General features: G+C 45.2%; 1 protein-coding gene across 1 annotated transcript in view; it reads left to right on the forward strand.

The window, feature by feature from the left end:
* The window catches only part of LOC115650171 (deubiquitinase DESI2-like), an 81,715-nt gene that overhangs the window by 53,228 nt on the left and 5,434 nt on the right, over positions 1-23,053 (forward strand). Inside the window, exon 4 of the mRNA XM_030559675.1 lies at positions 278-419. Within this exon, the coding sequence (XP_030415535.1) occupies positions 278-419 (142 nt within the window). The remainder of the gene's footprint in view (positions 1-277; positions 420-23,053) is intronic.

The following is a 23,053-nucleotide window of genomic DNA, read 5'->3' on the forward strand; positions in this document are numbered from 1 at the left end:
CTGCAGCTCACAGTTAAGGCAGTTTTACAGGGTAGTGTGTAGGCAAGGTCTCAGTGCCGCTGCTTGCACTGTATCTGTTTTTGTGGATAAACAAAGGACATTAGCCTGCAGTGTTGTCATGTAGGAACTTTTCACCAGCACTATGCACATGTAAACCAATCCTGCCAAATTTAAAGCCTAAATGATTTGCCAGTGTCTTGTTTTCTCTCTCTTTAGCCTGTGTTAGTTCAGTCTTTTTCACTGTCTTCCCATGTTTCCTGTTTTGTTTTTAAACTAGAGAGTCCGTTGCCTTGGGCACCACTGACTTCACAGAAGAGGATGTGGATAAGATTATGGAGGAGCTGGGCAAGGAGTACAAGGGCAATGCATACCATCTTATGCACAAGAACTGCAATCACTTCTCCACCGCTCTAGCAGAGGTTGGCATTGCTATTTTCTATTTACCTTTACTGCTTCAAGACCCACGACAATGCTCATGTGGGAACTGGGGCCAACACAGCCATAACCAAACCTCTGATCTCTGGCTTTAATCTTCCTTGTGATATTGCAAAAGTCCTTTGATGTTCTTAAGCTTTCCAAAGCATGCAATCAGGATAGTAGTGAGCTCCAATATAGCAGGTTAATCGCAAGTAGGTATTTTCTGTATTTCTCACCTATAACTTATGTATCTGTGGTAAAGAGAAGGGACCTGAATAGTGCTGTAGGGCAGGGGTACCTGGCCATTCAACAGGAACTGGAAGGCTATATTTAAGTAGCATGTAAAATGTACATAATTTTTTAAAGCAATCTTAAACTGCTCATGCAACCTTAATTCAGCCCCCTTGTGCATATGCTTCATGATAGTATGTGATCATGCAATTAAAGCCTGTTTTTTACCACAGGACCCAAGTCTCATTCAGTGAATGGGTAGTTATTTGATACCTCTTTTTATCCTCCGCATTCTGTATGCGACCCCAGGTCTTATTTCCCACACACCATCAGACCCTGCACTGAAGACTGACTTACTAATTTCTTACGGACTTTTCTATGGTGCACAACATGTAGTATCTGAGTGCTTCACGCATATTAATTAATTTATGTTCACAACACCTTTATCTCCATTTTACAGGTGGGGAGCTGAGGCACAGAGAGATTAAGGTAAAAAAGCTTCCCCTAATTTTGGATGCCCACTTTGAGACACCCAGGACTTGATTTTTCAGAGTGCTTAGCATTATAGAGTGCTTCATACATTCAAAGCACAGCTTCAGTTACGGCTGTGAGTACTCAGCACTTCTGCAAATCGGACCCAGGGTCCAAGTCAGGTACCCAGAAAATGAGAAACACACAGTGAGTGCCCATCTGTGTAAAGTTTGGTTTAACTGACTTGCCCAGTGCCACACAGGATCTCTGTGACAGAGATAGACTCCAGTTTTCCAGTCAATTGCCTTAACCGTGAGAATGCTCTTTCTCTTCCTGCAATCCCCTGCCTGATTCACTATACACTTTCCAACTTTTGCAACAGACGAAGCAGAAGTCCTATAGACAAAAGCCTCTGTCACTACACAGTCTTGATTGATCCCCACAGCAGGTCCATCCTGTGCACCGAATGAGGCAGAGGTCTTGTGGGAAAATGGTATGTGCTCATGTAATTAAAAGCAGTGTCATAATTGTGAGAACCAAAGGTTAATTTAGGAAGGAGCTGATGACTGGCTGACATACACCTAGATTTTCAATGGTTCTGGTCCATGTTGCCTATTGAAAGAAAGAAGATTCAGTATCCGTTATATAAATTTTATTAGTGTTATTAAACAAAAATAAAATCAAGAAAGCATATCGCTAAAAGGAATCTTCTTTTAACACTGAATTAAGAAATACAATTTCCAAATCAACAAGTTAACAGCAATATTGGATGGGAGTCAAATCATCAGATTTATTTTATACAACAGATAATCTTATAAATCATAAAAAGGCATCTCAGGAGGTGGCTGTCTGGTTATAAGTTCCAACTAAAGAACTTCATCCAAGGCAGTGCAAAAGACGAAATCTGACAACTCTTATTTGCCAGTTTACAGCTGACAATTTTAAAGTGTTTTAGTTCTCTACACAGAACATGGAACATGCATTCAATCAGTAGCTTTCAAGAGATTGAGTTCAGGGTTGTTTAAACTTTCTTTCCAGTTCCTTCTCCATGTGAACTTTCTAGGCACTCATATGCACACACACAGCCACGCTTTTGTCTTCTAAAATGCTGCTAAAAGGCTGGGACATCTTCCAATTAATAAAATAAGACAAAAAAAGAAAAAGGAAAAAATAAAATACATAAGATAACATGGAATAGGAGCTGGAGCTGCAGTCAAGGAACCAGATGATGGTGTAGCTGGTACAGTGCTTGGTGCTGGGAGACTGGGCAAAAGTTGGTGTCATCTGTTTTTTGTTGTCTTCACTTCCTTTCCCCAAAGGTGGCCTGCTTTGTATACCAGGAGTGTCAATCTTCCCTCGGCTGGTTCGTTGAGCAGATGAACAAAGGCCCATGGTTTTAACCTCCTTTTTTATAGTTTGTGATTCTTGTTCACTCCACCTTACAGCACCTTCCCCTGAGGTTTTTGGGCAAATCAGGCTGAACTACACCTCGATCAGAGGTTAGATAATTTTTAGGTCAGCATCAGTTTGAAAAAGTGCTGTTTAAGCGAGCAGTTTTAAAAATATTTATTGTTGCATACTACAAGCACTGTGGGGGTGAGTTTGTCACCCCTCAAAATATCCAAAATGAAAGAGGCGCAAGACCCCTTTTGAGGAAGTTAACCTCTCTCTCTCTCTTCCCTATCCCTTTGGGGGAGAAAGCCTTCACTGATATCTTGCACCAACTTACCAAAAATGAGGGCTCAAAATTCAGTAAAAATAGCTGGTTGCAAAGACCCTAGCAAAAATGCCAGCCTCTCAACATCCATCAGCAACATTAAAATTACATGTGAACATCTTCTGACAGATGTCTCAGACTTTTTTGGTAAACATGATAATTTGGCAACCTTCCTATTTTTAAATGGGTGACAGGTCATGCCGCTTATCTCTTTGGAAATTTCAGTCTTCTAGGGGAAAGACTTTAAAGCTTCTTATGATAAATCCAGTTTAAACTAAAAATAATCAAAGTTTATAAAAAGTCTGTATTTTCATATATGTTCTTTCTCTCTCAAATCACACCCACACAAGGGGGCCAAATTAAGGTTATGCAGGCAACTTTAATTTTGGCATTTCCTAATTTTTTACTACTTAACTTTGCTTGACTGCTTGATGTAATATTCTTTTCATGTGGGTTTTAATGTTACTTCCTATTAAACAAACAAACAAACTGAAAAAACAAATTCTATCATGTGGAACCATATTGACCACCCACCGGAGTCATCAGCAGGGTTTGGATCTTTGCATTCATAGTAAAGTGCTGTAACTAGTAGCAACAGTAGGCTGTTATCTTCTCTATAGACCAGTTAGTGGAGGGTGGCAGAGAAACACGCTTTGCTGGCAGGCTTCACAGATATTGGCTGGGAGCAGACCATTTAGAGACTCAGGACTCCTCAGTTCAATTTCAGGTTCTGAAGGGGTATGTAATCTAGTTGTTATAAACCCTTATGCCCCCAGCCTGTCTCTTTCCACCGTACTCCTATCCATCACAGCCCAGCTCTCATCCTTCTGCTCTTATCCACCCCCAATTCTCCACCCACCTTCCTTCCATGCTCCTACTGCACTTTGCCTCCAGCTCTCCCCCCCTTATTCAAGCCCCTATCCCCTGACTTCTGTCCCCCCACTCCTATGAGACTATGTACCCTCCAATTTATTCATCCCTTTTGCTTCTATCCATCCCTCTCCCCTTCTGTTCTTATCCAGCCTCACCCCCACAGAGGCTCCTCTTCATCTGAGGCAGATCACAGCATCTCTTTAATAATGCATAGCTACATTATGCAAAAGTGAAGAACTGGAAGTAAAGAAGAATATCCAAGAAAAAAATCGAGGTGGGAATTTAGATCAGCAGAATGTAATTACTTGTTCAGACTGGGATTTGATTAGGGACACCAGGTTGAACACACAGCCCCATGCAAAAAATCCCCAGGGAGCTCAAGTGGGTACATGTGGTCAGGACCTGTCTTGCTACCTCTCATCCAAGAGATGTCACTTTCAAGACTATTGTGCCCTTATACCATGCTTGGCATTGACTCACTTCTGACATGGAAGCAAAAGTGCTACCTACTGAATCATCAATGCCACTTCCTACAGCACTCTGGCATTCCTTGGAGGTAGTGTTGCCTAGTGGATAGTGCATTGGACTGGGATTCTAGAGACCTGGGTTCTATTCCTGGTGCTGCTGCTGACTTCTTGGGTGACCTTAGAGGAGTCTTTTCACTGCTGTATGCCTCAGTTTCCACATGTATAAAATGGGAATAATGATACTGGCACTTTGAGATCTACTTATTAGAAGTGCTAGATAAGAACTAGGTATTACTCCTGCTTCTACTACTATTATTATTACTATCTGTCAGGCCAATACTACTTGGGATATTTGAGATCACAGCCTGTAGTGCTCTCAGTGCAGATAAAATCAGGGGTGGCACTATGAAGCTAGGGAAAGAACTATCTCAGCCAGAAAGACTGAGCTGAGACAGCCCAAAAGCCAACTGGCAATGTAAGAGTTAACATTTAGTTTTCACAAATATGGCTGGTGGGCTTCAAGAGTTAGATGGACAGCTGTGTGCTAGCTGACTGTGTTTGGCCTTCTTAATTTCCTCATTTGGCTGTGGCCCTGTTAATTAGTGTCCATACAGATGTTACTCAATTGGCTGATTGGCTGGACGTTTGGAGGCTACCATCTGGTCACATGGTCTGAAGGCAGACTTTGTGGCATGTTAAGCAGACAGAGATCATGTTGCCACAGAAAGAGGACAGAAAGGCGTAGGAGCTCTGTTCTCCCCATGGGGAATGGGTTAGGTTCTGAGTCCAATCTTAATAAAACACCCACTTTTCCCATTGTTCGGGCTCAGCTGATTGATTGAGCTCCCTCAGACAGAAGCCCAGTTACAATCTGAGACAGGAATTTGAGCTACAACATTCAGATTTGGATCCAGTTTCTGAACACTTGATAGTTGAGGGGTAAAGTGGGTATAAAGGCGTTGATTTCAACCTCTCTTTTATTACAGTAGGACAGATTTACTTTTAACAAGGCCTCAGCTTGGCTTGCCTTGCCTTTTCATGCCCACCATTGTTTGTGGATGCAAATAGCTGTGGTTGCAGTTGATGTCATTTAGATGTCTAACTGCTGGACTGCACCCACATATTAGGCATCTAAATGATTCTAGCTGCAACCCAGATCCCTCCTAGCTGCCCCTAGTGGTACCTTAATGGTTCATCTGGGAAGGGAGTGGGAAATTAGTGAATGTGGCAGCCTCCAGCAGGGATTTTCAGATGTGAATGTGCAAGAATAACCTGGTGTCCTTTCAAATTCTTCTCGGGCAGAGGCAAGTCTTAAACTGTAGAAAAGTGTGTTCTGTGATCCTTATGATAGATCATGCATGACTGCTCCAAACTGTCTCTTTTGATGATGCATCCTCAAGCTGATGTCCCTATAATTAGGTACTGGATTGAGAACCACAAACTGGTTTTAATCTTAAAGGACATTCATGTTGGAAGTACACTGCAGGGCTGCAGTGACAGAAAGGCCAGTAGTTGGTTCATTTATTGGTTCTTTGCTCCTTGCTCTTGAAAGGAGAATGATTTTCTTTCAGATTTATATGCATAATTTATCTGAAGTGCCACAGAAAAGGTCACAACCTTCTGCATCTTGTAGCAGCCTCCCAGCCTGTAGTTATTTATCTGTCTTATAGTTGCTGTGAAACCCTCCTGCTGCTGCTTTTTTTATATAATGGGGGCAAATAGAAAAAGGCTGAATCAGTCAATCCAACCAGGTCAGGTCTCCTGGGGCACAGACAGAGAATCCCTGACAGCTATTGGGCCAAACAATGCTCACATATGCCTGTGTGCATGGGCAATAATTCTGCTTAAATCAATGATAGCAGAATTCAGCTGCGTGGTTGAGAAACTTGTTCTGAAAGGTTTCCGAGTGATAGCTATGTTAGTCTGTATCAGCAAACACAATGAGGAGTCCTTGTGGCACCTTAGAGACTAACAAATTTGTTAGTCTTAAGGTGCCTCAAGGACTCCTTGTTGTTTTTGTTCTGAACGAGATCTCTGGGACGCTGAGGTGAGAGTTAAGCATCCCAAATTGCCTCCTAAATTATCACATCATATTTTTTTTAAACCTAGAGAGACTATTTAAATAGACTGAAACTGATCCTGATGTTAGCACATTAGGTTCAAACGCCTATGCAATTATATTTCTAAGACTATCTCTTTAGATTTGATTGGTAAAAATCACTTGCGGGAAGCAGAATCATCCCAGTGACCAATTCCCTTCTTACCAGGCTAGTTTTTTTTCTTCCTTTTGCACCTGCTGCTGCCTTTTTCCTCATTTATTCCTCCACTCACAAGCCAGTAGTTTCCCCATCTGTCCAGCATCATCACTGTGTGGGCTAGAGGAATGATCAAGTGCAACCTGGCAAGGTTCAGAAGTTTGGTTTGGATTAGCACCTTGAGTCTGAACTGATTATCTAAACATGTTGGGACAAATTCATGCACCTTCACAGACTTCAGTGATGTTGCACTTCCTGATTCTATCCTTAGCAAAAATTCCAGTATGCTCCACTGAAAATTTCCAAATGCTCTCCCTTCTGTCTCTGCTGGATTTCTTTGGAAATCTAGGAACCAGCAGACCAAAGAGCTGCTTTGCTTTGTTCCAAAATTGGCCAAATGGAAAAGTAGTGTGGGGATGTGGAAAGATCTTCCCACCTATGCATATCTATCTCTCACACACACACACACCCACACACCCACCCACCCCTTGGCCACCTCTCGCCAGTCTATGGGCAGTGTTAATCCTCCCCTCCCTATCTGAAATTCTTCATCATGTGATCACACCTTCCTCACACCCAAATTGGATCAGGAAGTGGAGCCAAAGAGCAGTTTCCTAAATGGGCAGTGGGGAATGGTATTGAGGAATTAGTTCTCTGCTGATGCCTCTGGAGTTGGACGGGATCATGGAGAGGGAATTTAGAAAGATACTTTGGCTGGTGGGTCATGGGTACATATATGGAGCTGGTTCTAGGGATGGTGAACATGGTGCCCACTTTGGTGACCAAAGCTCTGGGACTAAGAGTAGTGGCAATAGTTACTTAAGGGAAAAAAAGGGTGAGGAGTGTCTCCTTGGGGAGAATAAAAGGAAGGTGACTGAAGAAACTTGTGTCCTACTAGGCAGTTCTCATAATTTCACAAGACCAACGCTGCTCAGACATGCTTGGGGCCATAGCTACTGGCTCATACAGACTGGATTCTCACTATTAATTGGTAATGAGCCAATACCTAGAGTTCAGAGGTCTGATTTAGAGAAGCATTCAAAAGCTTGGCTGCTTATCTGCCAGCCTTTGGGTGGTAGCTTTTTTTGTTTTATCTGCCTTACTCCATAAAGGAACTTAATTGCTTCTCCTATTTAGTCAGAATGAGGGGAGGCTAGCACATTTATCAGCCCCAGCTAGGTCTGTGATTGCCCACAGATCAAAGACATGCTTGCTGGCAGCTACCAACACCAACAGGAATGGAAGGCGAGTGCCTGTGAGATCAGCAGTTAGAACGTGAGATTATGAGCTAGGATTCCTGTGTTCCATTGCCTCTGTCACTGATTCACTGTGTGACAATGGACAAATTTGCTAAACTTCTGTCTCCGTTTTCCCGTCTGTAAAATGGTGATAATAATACTTCCCTCTTTCCTGGGCATAGTGTGAGGCCTAATTAACATCTGCAAAGTGCATCAGATCCTCTGAGGACAGGTGCTTTAAGGGCCAAAGTATATATATTTTTTATTAGATGGCCTCAGTTGACTGCCAGAAGAAAAAGAGAGAGGCTCCTAAACCCCTGAGCTGGTTTAGTTCAATCTGCAGTAAAATACTTAAATGTCCTTACTAGGGCTGAACTGTGAGATTCCAAGCTTGTCGAACCAGTTACACTGAGCTTTGTAGCTGGAAATCTTTTGTGAGTTCTGGTTCAAAAGATTGAGCATCATTTCACTCAGAGAATCCTGCTATGAGGGTTAGCCCAGAAACTCTCAAAGGCAGTTGGGTTCTCTGAACTTTGGTAAACATCCAAACCCCAAATTCTTTGGGGTTGTCATCCTCAGTAACACTTATTTTGAAATTGCTAAGATTGTGTCAGATGGCGTCTGAATGAGGGATTATGCAGGGTATTGCAACCTGAGGGCTAGTGTGAGTGTTAGCATGCAGGAGCTAAATTAGCAGTCTAGTGGACAGGGTGCTAGTGGCTGGCACTATGTTAAGATTATCAAGATTATGGGGGCGGATGGAGCTGGCTTGGGCAGGCACACCTGATGAAACCATGCAAATAGAATCTAGTGGGAGGTATCTCTATGCAGTTGTATCTGTATGTTGTAGCCAAGTCAGTCCCAGGATATGAGAGAGAGAGGGTGGATGAGGTAATATCTTTTATTGGACCAACTTCTGTTGATGAGAGAAACAAGCTTTTGAGCTACACAGAGCTCTTCTTCAGGTCTGGGAAAGGTACTCAGAGCGTCATAGCTAAGTACAAGGTTGGACAGATAGTTTAGCATAAGTAGTTATCACATATTCTAAGGCAGAGGTGGGCAAACTATGGCCCGCGGGCCACATCCGGCCCACGGGACCCTCCTGCCCAGTCCCTGAGCTCCTGGCCCGGGAGGCTAGCCCCTGGCTCCTCCCCTGCTGTTCCCCCTCCCATGCAGCCTCAGCTTACTGAGCTGCTGGCGCAATGCTCTGGGTGGCGGGGCTGTGAGCTCCTGGGGCAGCGCAGCTGCAGAGCCACAGCATGACCTGGTGCTCTGTGCTGCGCGGTGGCATGGCTGGCTCCAGCCGGGCAGCACGGCTGTCTGTTCTGGTGCTCTGGGCGGTGCACCAGCCACTGGTGCTCCAGACGGCGCCGCCAGCCACTGGTGCTCCAGACAGCACAGTAAGGGTGCAGGGAGCGGGGCGGGGAGTTGGATAGAGGGCAGGGGAGTTCAGGGGTGTGGTCAGGGGGCGAGGGGTTGGGGCAGTCAGAGGGCAGAGAAAAGGGGGGGTTGAATGGGGACAGGGGTCCCAGGGGAGCGGTCAGGAAGGAGAGGAAGGATTGGATGGGGTGGCGGGAGTCAGTCAGGGGTGGGGATTCCAGGGTTGGTCAGGGGACAGTGAACGGGGGATGGGTGGATGGGGCAGGAGTTCCGGGGGGGGCCGTCAGGGAACAGGGAGGGGTGGATGGGGCAGGAGTCCCGGCGGGAGCCGTCAGGGTGTGAGAAGCAGGGGGGATCGGATAGGGAGCAGGGGCCGGACCACGCCTAGCTGTTTGGGGAGGCACAGCCTCCCCTAACTGGCCCTCCATACAATTTCAGAAACCTAGTGTGGCCCTCACGCCAAAAAGTATGCCCGCCTCTGTTCTAAGGGACCATTCAAGGTGAAGCGGCCTGTTAATGCTCGTGGAAGCATAGCACAGAAAGGGGTTACAGATTGTTATAATAAACCATACATTGTGTCTGTATTAAGATCATGATTTTTAGTGTCTAGCTAAGTTATGAATTAAAGCTCCCAGGGACATCTTTTCAAAGTGTTGTGCAGGTTTCATCTGTGTAGCTGGAAAGCATGTCTCTCTCCCCAACAGAGATTGGGTAAATAAAAGATATTTCCTCAATTACCTTGTCTCTGAGAAGTATCTGGCGATTCCTGATGCTACAAGATTTGCAGGTGGAGCCATATCCAGACAGGATACAAGATTTTGTCCCCCACCCTACACCTATCATTCTGGGCAAAGGTCTCCCTATTGATCGGTGGTGGTGTGTGGCAGGGAGGGGAGTGTAGGTCTGTCACTGGTTGATAGAATCATGCTGGACAGGTTTGTGTCCTGTGTAATTGAAGTCATGGTGGAGTGGGGCTTAAGGAGTCTTAAGATGCCTGTTATGTGGACAGGCGGAGTTATGTTTTTTGCTTTCAATGTGGTGGGTAAATGGGTCATCCTTCATAAGGGCGGTTGGAGCCATGTCGAGATGGGGCAATTTGTTCTATTGTCAGGTGGAGGGTAGAGCTGTGCTGAGGAGCTGCTGGCTGGAGCATACTAATTGGCCTCTTGCAATCTGTATTTCCTTTCTAAATCAAGGCAAACCTGCTGATGTGTGCAACAAACTCACCCCAGTGTTCTGATTTTTCTTTAAAATTGTTTGATTGTCAGCAAGGCAGGTCTGCTGCATCAAGGAATGGTCAAACAAGAAAGCAGCTTTTTAGCTATCAGTGAATAATTCAACTCCAAAGCTGAATGCACCGGTGTCCGATTTTGAAGATGCAGCTGCTTTTGGAAGCTGAACTTGAGCATATCCTAGTCAAATAGTATCCAAGGTTTCTTCAGCTGGTGATTACTGTTGGTTTGTTCTCCAAAGATGAGGCCCATGGGATGTGTTTGTGGGAATGGCATTTTGTTCAGCAAACACATATGAGCTATTCTGGTTAATGGTTGGCAGGGGGCAGAGATAGGTAGGAGACGGGATGGGCAGCAGGAAGAAATAACAGGGAAACAAAGATCATCAGCAAGTGTTTGCTTGTTTTGTTCCTGGTCCAATATCCCTGAAGTGAATGGAAAAACTCCAACTGACTTCAGGGGGCTTTGAATGTGGCTAGCTGGGGGCAGGGGCTGTATATTTTTTCTCAGTTTAAGTACCATGATGATTTACAGCATTCCACAGAAGCTCATTAATAATGACATTCTGTATCCACAAATCCTCCTGCAGTTTCAATTGTAAGTGATTTTTCTTTATTTCCTGCCATAAGGTTGTGTAGTTTTGCTGTTGAATACAGCAGCTGTTTTATTTCAGGTTTGGCTACATTAAGGCAGTGAAATGAGGAGATTTCTAGGAATAGCTTCTACATCAGTTTAAGTTTATAAAGCATTTTAGGATTCTTGGGATGAAAGATGCTATATAAAAGTCTAAGAGATTATTCTTTCATCACTAACCTTTCCACTCTTGGCTGCACTGAGTGATTCTCTCAGCTCAATGAAAATGATTAACAGATAAATGGTTCAGAGAGGGCAACAAAGATGATTAAGGGTATGGATCAGCTGACATATAAGGAAAGACTAAAAATATTAGAGCTGTTCAATTTAGTCATAGACATGAAGGCCAGAATGGACTATGATGATCACCTGGCCAGACCTGCACATCACAGGCCACACAACCTCACCCACCCACTCCTGTAATAGGCCCACAACCTCTGGCTGAGTTACTGAAGTTACTTCTCTATTCACTTTTTCCACATCATTCATGATTTTATATACCTCTGTCATTTTTTATATATCTGACACGATTTTATATACCTCTGTCATATCCCTTCCCCCCTTAATCATCTCTTTTGTAAGAGGTCTGCTACTAGGATCCTTGATTTCAAAAGACCAAATTAAAAAAAAATTAAAGGAATTAGTTAGGGAAGTGGACTAGACTGAAGAACTCAAGGATCTGAATGTGGAGGAGACTTGGAATTACTTTAAGTCAAAGTTGAAGAAACTATCAGAACCCTGCATCCCAAGCAAGGAGGAAAAATTGTAGGGAACGGTTCCAGACCAAACTGGATGAACAAGTATCTCAAATAGGTTATCAAGAGAAAGTAGAAAGCCTCTAAGGAATAGAAGAAAGGATGCATCAGCAAGGAAAGCTACCTCTTGGAGGTCAGAAAGTGTAGGGGAAAAGTGAGAAATGCCTAAAGCGCCAATGTAGCCAAGGCCTATAAGGTGCCACAGGACTCTTTGTCACTTTTTACAGATCCAGACTAACACGGCTACACCTCTGATACTGGGATTCCAGAGAGAATCTCCATGAGTGACCATCTCATACCTAGGGTGGACCAGAAAGTGATTGCATGAGGGAATCTGTACATCCTGGACAGCTCTGCATGAACTAATTTTAAAGCTTCTCACCCTTTCCCCACTGGCCTTAGGATACCAATTCCCTGAAAACAACATAACTCCTGAGTCCATTCATCCTCATTTACTAGTCTCAAATGTTCTCTACGCTGTGAGATGAAGGCCATTCACAGTACTGCTCCTTTAGTGCATGCACACTGAATGCAGTCTGGCCCGAACTTTATAGCATGTTGCCACTCAGTCTATTTTGTTGATCTCTGCAGGCTAGTTACGCTCCCTGGGGTGAAAGTTCACACAGTAACTATAAAACAAATTTAGTCTACAATTAATTCCAACATGAAAACTTTAGTAAGGCTTTTAAGGAAACTAAGCAGTCATGGGATAACGGGGGAGGTCTTCTCATGGACCAGTAACTAGTTAAAAGATAGGAAGCAAAGGGCAGAAGTAAATGGTCAGTTTTCACAATGGAGGGAGGTAAACAGCAAGGTCCTCCAATAGTCTGTACTGGGACCTGTACTGTTCAACGTATTATTTAATGATCTGGAAAAGTGAAATGGCAACGCTTGCGTATTCAAAATTATTCAAGATAGTTAAGTCCAAAGCTGACTGTGAAGAGTTGCAGAGGGATATCACAAAACTGGGTGACTGGGCAACAAAATGGCAGATGAAATTCAACACTGATAAGTGCAAAGTTATGCACTTTGGAAAAAATACAATATATAACGAAGGGCTCTAAATTAGCTGTTATCACTCAGGAAAGAGATCTTGGAGATGTCATGAATACTTCTCTGAAAACATCAGTTCAATGTGCAGCAGTGGTCAAAAAGACTAACAAAATGTTAGGAACTAAATGGAAAGAGATAGAAAATAAGACCAAAAATCTCATGCACCACAATATAAATCCATGGTGTAGGGTGACCAGAACCAGACACACCATATCTAAAAGGATATAATGGAACTGGAAAAGGTTCAGAGGAGGGCAACAAGGATGATCCAGGGTACGGAACGGCTTCCATATGTTGAGAGACTCAAAAGGCTAGGGCTGTTCGGTTTAGAAAAGAGACAAAAGAAGAAATATGATAGAGATAAAGTCATAAATGAGATGGAAAAAGTGAATAGAGAAGTTTTATTTGCTTTCTCCACAAACAAAAAATTAATAATCAGCAAGTTTAATACAGTAGAACCTCAGATTACAAACATCAGAGTTACAAACTGACTGGTCAACCACACACCTCATTTGGAACTGGAAGAATGCAATCAGGCAGCAGCAGAGACCGAAAAAAAAAGCAAATACAGTTCAGTACTGTGTTAAATGTAAACTACTAAAAAATAAAAGGGAAAGTTTTAAAAAACGATTTGACAAGGCAAGGAAACTGTTTCTGTGCTTGTTTCATTTAAATTAAGAGGGACAAAAGCAGCATTTTTCTTCTGCATTGTAAAGTTTCAAAGCTGTATTAAGTCAATGTTCAATTGTAAACTTTTGAAACAACAACCAAAATGTTTTGTTCAGTAACAAACATTTCAGAGTTACAAACAACTTCCATTCCCAAGCAGGGCTGGCTCCAGACACCAGCCAAGCAAGCTCGTGCTTGGAGCGGCAGATTCCAAGGGGCGGCATTCCGCCCAATCACTTTTTTTTTTTTTTTGCTTTGCTGCTTCTGCCGCCCCCACAGGTTTTTTTGTTTTTTCTTTTTGGTTTACTGCTTCGGCCGCTCTGTAGGGGGCAGCAGCACAGAGGAGGGGAGCGCCCTTTTGGGAGTAGTGCCAGGTCTGTAACAAGCCCAGCAGGGCAGCCTGTGTCCTTCCCTGCCCGCCGACTGGAGCGGTGTGGAGCCCTCCTGGCAGGCGGTGTGGCGAGCCCCCCACTGAAGAAAGCCCTGGCTGCCCCCCTTCTCTCTCTCCCCCCCACTGCCCAGGGCACGTCTGCAGGGCCGGGAGTCCCCCTGCACCTGTGCTCCGTCTGCCTCGCAGGTTTTGTTTTTGTTTTTTTTCCTCCCTTTGCAGCTCTGCAGTTTTGTTTGTTTTCACCTTTTGCCGCTCTGGCTGGCTTGCAGGTTTGTTTGTCCCTCCCTCCCCTTCGCTGCTCTGGCCAGCTCAGTGGTTTTTTGCATGGGATGACAAAAAAGCCAGTCGGCCCTGTTCCCAAGGTATTCATAACTCTGAGGTACTACTGTAGAAACAAAAGGAAATATTTTTTCCACATAGTGCACAATTGACCTATAGAACTCATTGCCAGGGGATGTTGTGAAGGCCAAAAGTATAACTGAGTTCAGAAAGGAGCTAGGTAAGTTCATGGAGGATAGGTCCATCAATGAGTATTAGCTAAGATAATCAGGGATGTAACTCTGTGCTTGGGGTAACCCTAAACCTCTGCCAGAAGCTGCAGGGAAGATGGGATTGATCTCTCAAAAATTGCCCTATTTTATACACTTCCTCTGAAGCTCTATGTTTGGCCGCTGTCAGAGACAGGATACTGGGCTAGATGGACATTAGGCTGACCCATTATGGCTGCTCTTATGTGAAATTATTTTTCACTACATCTCAAATTATGGTTTCATGCTTGAGTATGTTACCTTTCAGGAATGTTATTTGAAACAAACAAACCTCAGATTAGACAACCAGGAAATGAGGAATTCAAGTTGCACTTCTCCACAAGGTACCCAGGCTCCTGTAACTCTGCCTTCGTAGAGATGCCAGGCTGCCATCTTCCCTCTTTTGCATGCAGACTGTTAAAAGCACGCACCACAGAGCATAGATTCTAAAATTTAAACTATGAATGCCCGACTGCTAATTGTGCTGCGTTGTCAACACAGTAACTCTTTCTCTTTTCACATGACATTTGCACTATAGCATAATCTGGGCATACGTTTGTAAAAGGAGACCTGCTAGCCTGTGTTTCCTGGCATCTGTAGAACTGGTTGCCACATTGAATCACAGAGCCTGGTTCTGAGGGCTTGAGGAACGCCATCTACAATGTACTGAATACCTTCAAGTCTTTGCAGGATTCTGCCCTTAGCGTCAGAGCCAAAGCCCTGGGAAGACTCACATTGACTTCATGAGGCTTTGGATCAGGCCCTTAATGAGGTGTGGGAAATGATTGCCTTCACTGTGTTATTTGTCTAATCAGAAATTTGTAAAATTCTGTGTGCATTCTAAGTATGATCCTTAAGAAGGTTGTGAAGCAGCACAACACTTATATACTTAATGTTGAGGCTTTCTAGTCTTTGTGGTCACTGATAAAAGGAAATTCTGTAGTGCTTGGATTAAGAAGTAGAAGTTTCTGATTTTGCAGGGCCCACGTATGGAGACAGAGTTAAGATGGTTTGGGGGTTGTGTTTGAGAACAGTAACCTTCACTCTGCATTTTATAATGTGTGGGGATTGTACAGTGTTGTTCTTAAAAGCTCTCATTCTTGAAAGGTAATACACACCCAAACTGCTAAGAAGTGCCTGCCTCAAGTGAGTCTAGAGAGTTTGTTGGGCCTCCAACAACCCCAACGTAAGTCTGTCAGGTTCTGAAAAGGCTCATGCCTCCTGTTGTCTGCAGTCCCATCCCCCTGCAGGTGTCCTAAGGTTTGCAGGACAAGGACTCCCTTCCTGCAGACCTTGGAGGTCTGCAGAGGGAGGAGCATTTGAAAATTGGAGGGGGGGGGTGTAAGGTGAGAGGGGATAGGATGGGAGGAGAGTAGATGAGGGAGACATTCCTCCTGGGATTTGCAGGATAGAACCTCCTTACACTGGTGAAGTTCTTTTTTTCATTAACAAGCCTCTCTAACCATGAGGTTTCACTTTAAGTTGTATCGCTGCAGAGGAAACGACCAGAGACTTATTTTTTCCATTGAAGGGTTCATTGACATGCTATAGTAATCTTGCTGAGGCTGATGTTCCCTGCAGTCACTAAAAGAGAACTTAACTTTAGGTAGGTGAGATTATTGTTCAAAAATGTGGTCCATGGCACTAGATCTCAGCTAGGTGACTCCAATGAAGTTAGCTTTATCCCTCTACTATGTTCTCTCAGTTTATGAAGCTTTGATCAGTAATTTAGCAGAAGATCCTGTGGTCTGTTATTTGCCACGGATTCATAGATTCCAAGGCCAGAATGGAGCATTGTGATCATCTAGTCTGCCCTCCTGTATAACACAGGCCATAGAGCTTCCCTACAATAATTCCTAGAGCCAAGCTTTTAGAAACACTTCCAGTCTTGATTTAAAAATTGCCAGTGATGGAGAATCCACCAGGAACCTCAATAAGTTGTTCCGATAGTTAATCACCCTCACTGTTCTAAATGTACTTCCAGGCTTAATTTGTCTGGCTTCAGCTTCCAGCCATTGGATCATATTATACCTTCTTTGCTAGACTGAAGATCCCTTTATTAAATATTTGTTTCTCATGTAGGCACTTATGGACTGTAATAGACTCACCGCTTAACCTTCTCTTTGTTAAGCTAAATAGATTGAGTATCTTGAGTCTATCTCTAAAAGGCAGGTTTTCTAATCCTTTAATCATTTGTGTGGCTCTTCTCTCACCTTCCTGCTAACTGAAGTACTTCCTTATCCCCATTCTCATGTTTAGGTCTCCAATACATTTCTAGGTATCCCAAATATCACAGGGGTATTTGGGGATATTGGGCTAAACCTAAATACCAGTGATATTTAGGGAACTATTCAGGTGGCTGCATAGCACCAGTTAGGGACAATAGTTTCCTGTTGCATTATTCCAAATGTTTTTTATCACACCTTTTGTCACTCTCCTATTGCCTGTGAAGTAGCATTTCTGGCATATGTGGGTCAGATTACCCAGCTGTCAGTTTCAGCAGTAGTAAAGGATGCGGTTGCCAGCAATAACGTGCTTTAAGCATATGGTGGATGTTATAAATTTCTGCTATTTTCCTTCATTTAAATGAATTCAACTCTCAGATACATTGGAGGATGGGAATGGGAAATGGGTCTGACTTCAGGGGCTCTGAGGCTCTCTCTGTTTTCTGCGTCACTTGTAAATTGGTGAGCTGAAGCGCTGGTGTGGACTTGACAGCTCTCCAGAACTAGATCCCAGACTGTCAGTTCCCATCTCTCCTTCACTTTTGGCTTCTGCTCTATATGTCTGAACTGTGTTTCCACTTGGCTCCCCAGACAGCAGCGGGGGCATTTGCAGCTCTTAGCCAACCCTCCCAGAAGAACTTCTAGTAAAGGAAAGCCAACTTCTCGGCTGTAAAATGCCCCCTAATGGTGGCAGTAAGTACGCATAGCTGCTGCAGAAGTTTTCTGCCTCAAATGGGGGCAATGCATGAAGCATGCAGGTTTTAGTGTGAGCCGTTCTCCCAGAAGGGAGCTGGGGGAAGATGCAGGAATATCATGGATGTACATGGGGATAAGCAGTGACTCTCAATCCCCACTCTTGCTAGCCCAAAGTGTTGAATCTCTGTCTGTAGGAGCAGTGACAACCCCCATGGCACCAAAATGTAGTGGGGCAAGACGAATAGCTCAGACTTGAATACAGAAGCTGTGGAAGGTCTAGGACCAACAGCAGTGAATGGATACAAGTCACAGGGGGTTTGTATGAACAAGAAAAACTGTTCCTGGGATGTGTATTTCGGACTTTTTCTCTAGCAGCTGTACTTCTCTGATGGCCACTGTCTACACTGCCAGTTTGTGTCAACAAAAGTGATGTCAACACCCAAAAGTTGACTTAATAAAAATAGCAATTTCGTGTTCACACTCGTTCCCTCTGTCGGCAGATTGCTTTCACAGTGGGGGCACTGTCATTGACAATGTGAGCAATGCACTGTGGGTACCTATCCCACAGTCCTTCTGTCACTAGGTCTTGTGGGATGATGGAGTGGATTGCGGCGCATCTTGGGACAGTGCTATATGTCCCGTGATGCACTGCTTTCTGTCCCAGAACTCCATGGGCTTCCGGCTTTCTTTTGTGGCATTTTTTCAGCGGCCCTTCTTTGCTGTGCACCCCAGCATCTTGGTGAGAAGGGATGGATCCTGCACTGCTCTCCTATGCTCTGTTAACTGTCATGAAGACATTGCAGAGGCCAGTGCAGTTAATTGTGAAGTTCCTAACTGAGGAAGACTCGCAGGTGCTTGACATTCTGCACGATATGAATAGGAGCAACTTTAGATAGCTTTTGGCATTCACAGAGCAGGTGCATAGGATAGATCGTCACTTTTGGGCTCATGAAACAAGCACTGAATGGTGGGGTCATATCGTCATGCAGGTGTGGGATGACGAGCAGTGGCTACAGAACTTTCAGATGCGGAAAGCATCTTCCTGGAACTGTGCGCGGAGCTGGCCCCAGACCTGTGGCACAAGGACATCAGAATGAGAGCTGCCTTCTCAGTAGAGAAGCATGTGGCAATCGCTGTGTGGAAGCTGGCAACTCCAGACTGCTACTGGTCAGTCGCAAATCAGTTTGGAATGGGGCAGTCGACCGTTGGGGCTGTGTTGATGCAAGTGTGCAGGGCAATAAATCACATCCTGCTATGAAGGACCATGACTCTGGGAAATGTGTGTGAAATAGTGGATGGCTTTGCAGAAATGGGTTTCCCTAACTGTGGAGGGGCGATAGATGGCACACACATTCCAATTTTGGCACCAGACCACCTTGAGATGGAATACATCAATAGGAAGGGGTACTTCTCCATGGTGTTGCAGGCACTTGTGGATCACCGTGGGCATTTCACTAACATCAACATGGGAAAGTGTGTGACGCACGCATCTTCAGAATCACGAGCTTGTACAGAAAGTGCAAGCAGGGACTTCCTTTCCTAACCAGAAGATTACGGGGAGGGTGGAGGGTCGCAATGCCCATAGTGATCCTTGGAGACCCTGTGTACCCCTTACAACTGTGGTTCATGAAACCTTACATGGGACACCTGGACAGCAATAAGGAGCAGTTCAACAACAGGCTCAATAGGTGCCAGATGACAATTGAATGTGCCTTTGGCAGATTAAAGGTGCACTGGTGATGCCTTTATGGCAAATTGGACCTCACTGAGGATAATATTCCCATGGTCATAGCCACGTGTCATACATTGTGTAATCTCTGTGAAGCTAAGGGTGAAAGGTTTGCTCGGGGTGGAGTGCTGAAGCAGACTTCTTGGCCACTGATTTTGAGCAGCCAGATACCAGGGCTGACAGAGGAGCCCAGAGGGGAGCTATTTGAATCAAGGAGGCTTTGAGGCAGCACTTTGACAATGACCACCAGTAACGTATATCTCTGTGTGAGTTGCTTTAATGTTACATTACATGTAGTTTTCCTAGGGGGCAATGGTGACATTTGGGGCATGATATTCCTGTAATAAAGTGATTAAAAGGCATATGCATGTATTGGCAGTGCCTGTAATCTCACCTTGTATTAAAAAAAGAGATGATTTACCGTTATAAAAGTTTGCTTTTATTGCACAAGAAAAAGCACACACAAACACACAGATGCTTAGTGGGAAAGGAGGAACCAGGGAAGGGCAGACTTTCACAACTGTGTATAGGTTCAGCTATCATTGTGGAAGTTGTCCAAGGGGGTGGAGTAAAGAGGAAATTAAGAAGTCCTGGAAGGTGGAAAGAAATGTGCGGGAGGAGTTTGAGGGGCACAGAAAAGAGTTCTGAATGTGCTGCAGTGAAGGTCAAGCACTGATCTGCTCAGTCTGCTGCATTATTAAGGACTTCAGCATCTGCATTTGCTCCTCCATTACTTTAATCATCTGCTCAGTAGTGTCCTTAACAAACACGCGATTCTCTTTTCTGTCATGCTATTTGGCTTCCCAGCAGGGTCGGTGCAAGGATGTTTTGTGCCCTAGGCGAAACTTCCACCTTGCGCCCCCCTCCGCATGACAGCTACCCCCCTCCGCCCTGAGGTGCCCCCCCCGCCCCAGCTCACCCCTGCTCCGAGCACGAGCACCCCAAGCACACCGTGGCTGCTTCACTTCTCCCACCTCCCAGGCTTGTGGCACCTAAGCTGATTGGCGCCACAAGCCTGAGAGGTAGGAGAAGTGAAGCAGCTCACCCCTGCCCTGCCTCCTCCCCAAGCACGCCATCGCTGCCTCACTTTTCCCGCCTCTCAGGCTTGCAGCGCCAATCAGCTTAGGCGCCGCAAGCCTGGGAGGTGGGAGAAGTGAAGCAGCCACAGCGTGCTCGGGATGGAGGCAGGGCAGGGGTGAGCTGGGCCGGGGAGTTCCCCTGCGTGTCGCCTCCCCCCCCTTACTTGCTGCAGGTGGTCCTCCCCGCGCTCCCCTGCCCCAGCTCCCTCCACCTAAATGCCGGTGGCGACCAGGGCGGCCAAAGATCTGGCCACCACAGTCGCTGCCTAAGAAAATGGTGCCCCCCAAATCCCAATGCCCTAGGCGACTGCCTAGGTAGCCTAAATGGTTGCACCAGCCCTGCTTCCCAGCACTCCTTTCGTTCTCTTTTTTCTGCATTGGAGCATTGCAGGATGTCCTGGAACTTGTCTTTTCTCTGCTGAGTTTTGGGCACTTTCTTGTGCAGACACTTGGCAGGGGTGTATGGGGTGTTCCTGAAGGCCACATCTGGTAAAGCATAGGGGACAATGCACAGAAGCGAGATTGTTAAATTTATGCACAGCATTGAAACATTTTAATTAAATACACCTTTTGCAACATTGTTATCACTTTCTCACTGACCCTAGTCAGACACACATCTCTGCGAACACTCAAAGCATGGTGAGTGTTGGCGTGGGGAGGAAGGGGAGCTCCACATGGGGAAAAGAGCACACACTCTTTGCAAGGGTCATGGTGCAGCATTCTAGGGAACAAATTCTAAAATTCTCCAACACTTTTCCACATGTGGGGTAATTCTAGCAGACATCTCACTGCTAAAGGTAAGCAGGGAAATGAGGGTACATCTACTACATGCTTGTGGCTTCTGCCCTGCTCCCTATGCTGCTCATCTATGTGTAACTTTGGTCCCCACACAAGTGATTTCCATATGGCATGGGGAAAATTTCCTACAATGAGGGAAGGAACAAAGTTGCTCTGCCAGGGAACCTTCAGCAGAGGATTACTGAGTACCTTCAGGAAACTTCCTTGGAGATCTCTCTAGAGGATTCCCATGAGATCGTGGCATGCATCAACACCCTGTTCTGCTGTATTGATTAGCTACACAGGGAAATGTCCAGCTCACAGAAACACAGCCAGCCTCCCACATTTCTTTGCCCTGAATCCACCTCTGCACTACACAAGCCACAGCCACTTGCCAGGAGTCTCATCTCCTGCTTCATGCTCACTGCTGAGAGCAACTGCTGAGGCTGACTAGGTACCTCTGGAGTGGAGTACAATTCCTGGCTCCCTGCCCCATGAGACAACCCCGCCGGGAGCTGCACATCCTCATCTAACTCCACCTCTTCATCAGTAACTTTGTCCTCTGGGTTAGGTTGTCTTTCCGCCATCTCCGTGCCCTCCAAAGTATCCACAGGGCTCTTGGCAGTGGAGATGGGGTCACCACTGAGGATAGCATCCAGCTCCGTATAGAACCTGCAGGTCTTAGGTGAAGCAGTGGAGCAACGGTTGCCTCCCTCACCTTATGGTACACCTGCCTCAGCTCCTCAATCTTCGCTCTGCACTGTAGCATGTCCCCATCATGGCCCTTTTAGCAGACGCCTCGATAAATCTGCCCGTAGGTATCCCAGTTCCTATGGTTCAAGCACAGCTGGGACTGCACAGCCTCCTGTCCCCTTATACTGAGCAGATCCAACAGCTCCACAGTGGTCCAGGCGGGAGAGCATTTGCATGGTCACTGGGGAAGATGCGATGAGACCTCTCCATGCTGAGCCCTAACAGGAAATGGAATTTCAAAAATTCCCAAGGCGTCTATGAGGGAAGGGTGGATTGGGGAGAGAGGGATCGCTCAGTGGTTTGAGTATTGGTCTGCTAAACCCAGGGTTGTGAGTTCAATCCTTGAGGGGGCCATTTAGGGATCTGGGGCAAAAATCTGTCTGGGAATTGGTCTAGCTTTGAGCAGGGGGTTGGATTAGATGATCTCCTGAGATCCCTTCCAACCCAGATATTCTATGATGGTTGTTTACCTGGCTGCAGGGCAGTGGAGTTCAAACTGCTGGCCAAAGCAATCAGGATGGGCATTGTGGGACACCTCCTGGAGGCCCATTAAAAGCAGTGAAATGAAACATGGTGTCTACACTTGCACTTTGTCAAAAAAATGTAGGGGAAAAAGACATAAATCTATCATGAGTATGAATGTATTTTGTCACCAAAACCAGACATTTTCCCAGGCAAAAGTTGCCTCACAATGTGTACGCACTCACTGTTTGGGTTGACAAATGGCAGTTTTAGTGACAAAACTTGGTAGTGTAGACAAGGCCTTCGTGTAATGTTCCTTAAATCGAGGCACATTTGAGAGGTACAAAGCAAACTGTATTATTCCTCAAATAGATGCCTAAGCATCCTCATGCTCCTTGTCAGAGTTCAGTGTGATGCAGCCTAGTCCAGCCCTCGTAGCTCCCTGTCTTCATTTTCAAAGGGGGCATAAGCATCTTTACAGTCAACTTAAAGGGCTTGTTTAGTGCAAAAGGCTCCCTGTCCCAATTAGCAGAATCAGCTAGGAGCCTCAACTGCCTTCTCAAAGTCTCAGACAAACTGGGAGAAGACAGCATTCCTTATTCCATCTACATTTCAGTACAGTTGTCATGCTCCCAGGGACTCTGCAAAGCCTGACAGCAATCCAGATGAGGATTCACTACAGCTCTTTAAAGTTTCCTAGGGCAGCCAGTAGGTACCTTTTGAAAGCATGATGGGTGTTTATTTTGATCTAGAAATCAAGACCAGTGTTTCTGATCCAAGACAGTTTACCTGTTGTGTCTCAAAAGGGCTTGTACACATCTCTCCACAGAAGGGAATGCCCCTCTCAGGGTTGGGGGAGTGGGAAAGTATGCCTCATTGTCTGGCATGCGTGACACCCATGAAAAGGTTACATGGCTGGAAACAGTGTCTGGCCATCAGGGTAGGTGAGTTGTTCTCCTGATGTAATGTCTCTAACTGATTTTTCTGCCTGGGGAGCTACAATGGGCAGAGCTTCCAGGGATT

This window comes from Gopherus evgoodei, chromosome 4 (assembly GCF_007399415.2).
Source record: "Gopherus evgoodei ecotype Sinaloan lineage chromosome 4, rGopEvg1_v1.p, whole genome shotgun sequence".
Taxonomy (NCBI): Eukaryota; Metazoa; Chordata; order Testudines; family Testudinidae; genus Gopherus; species Gopherus evgoodei.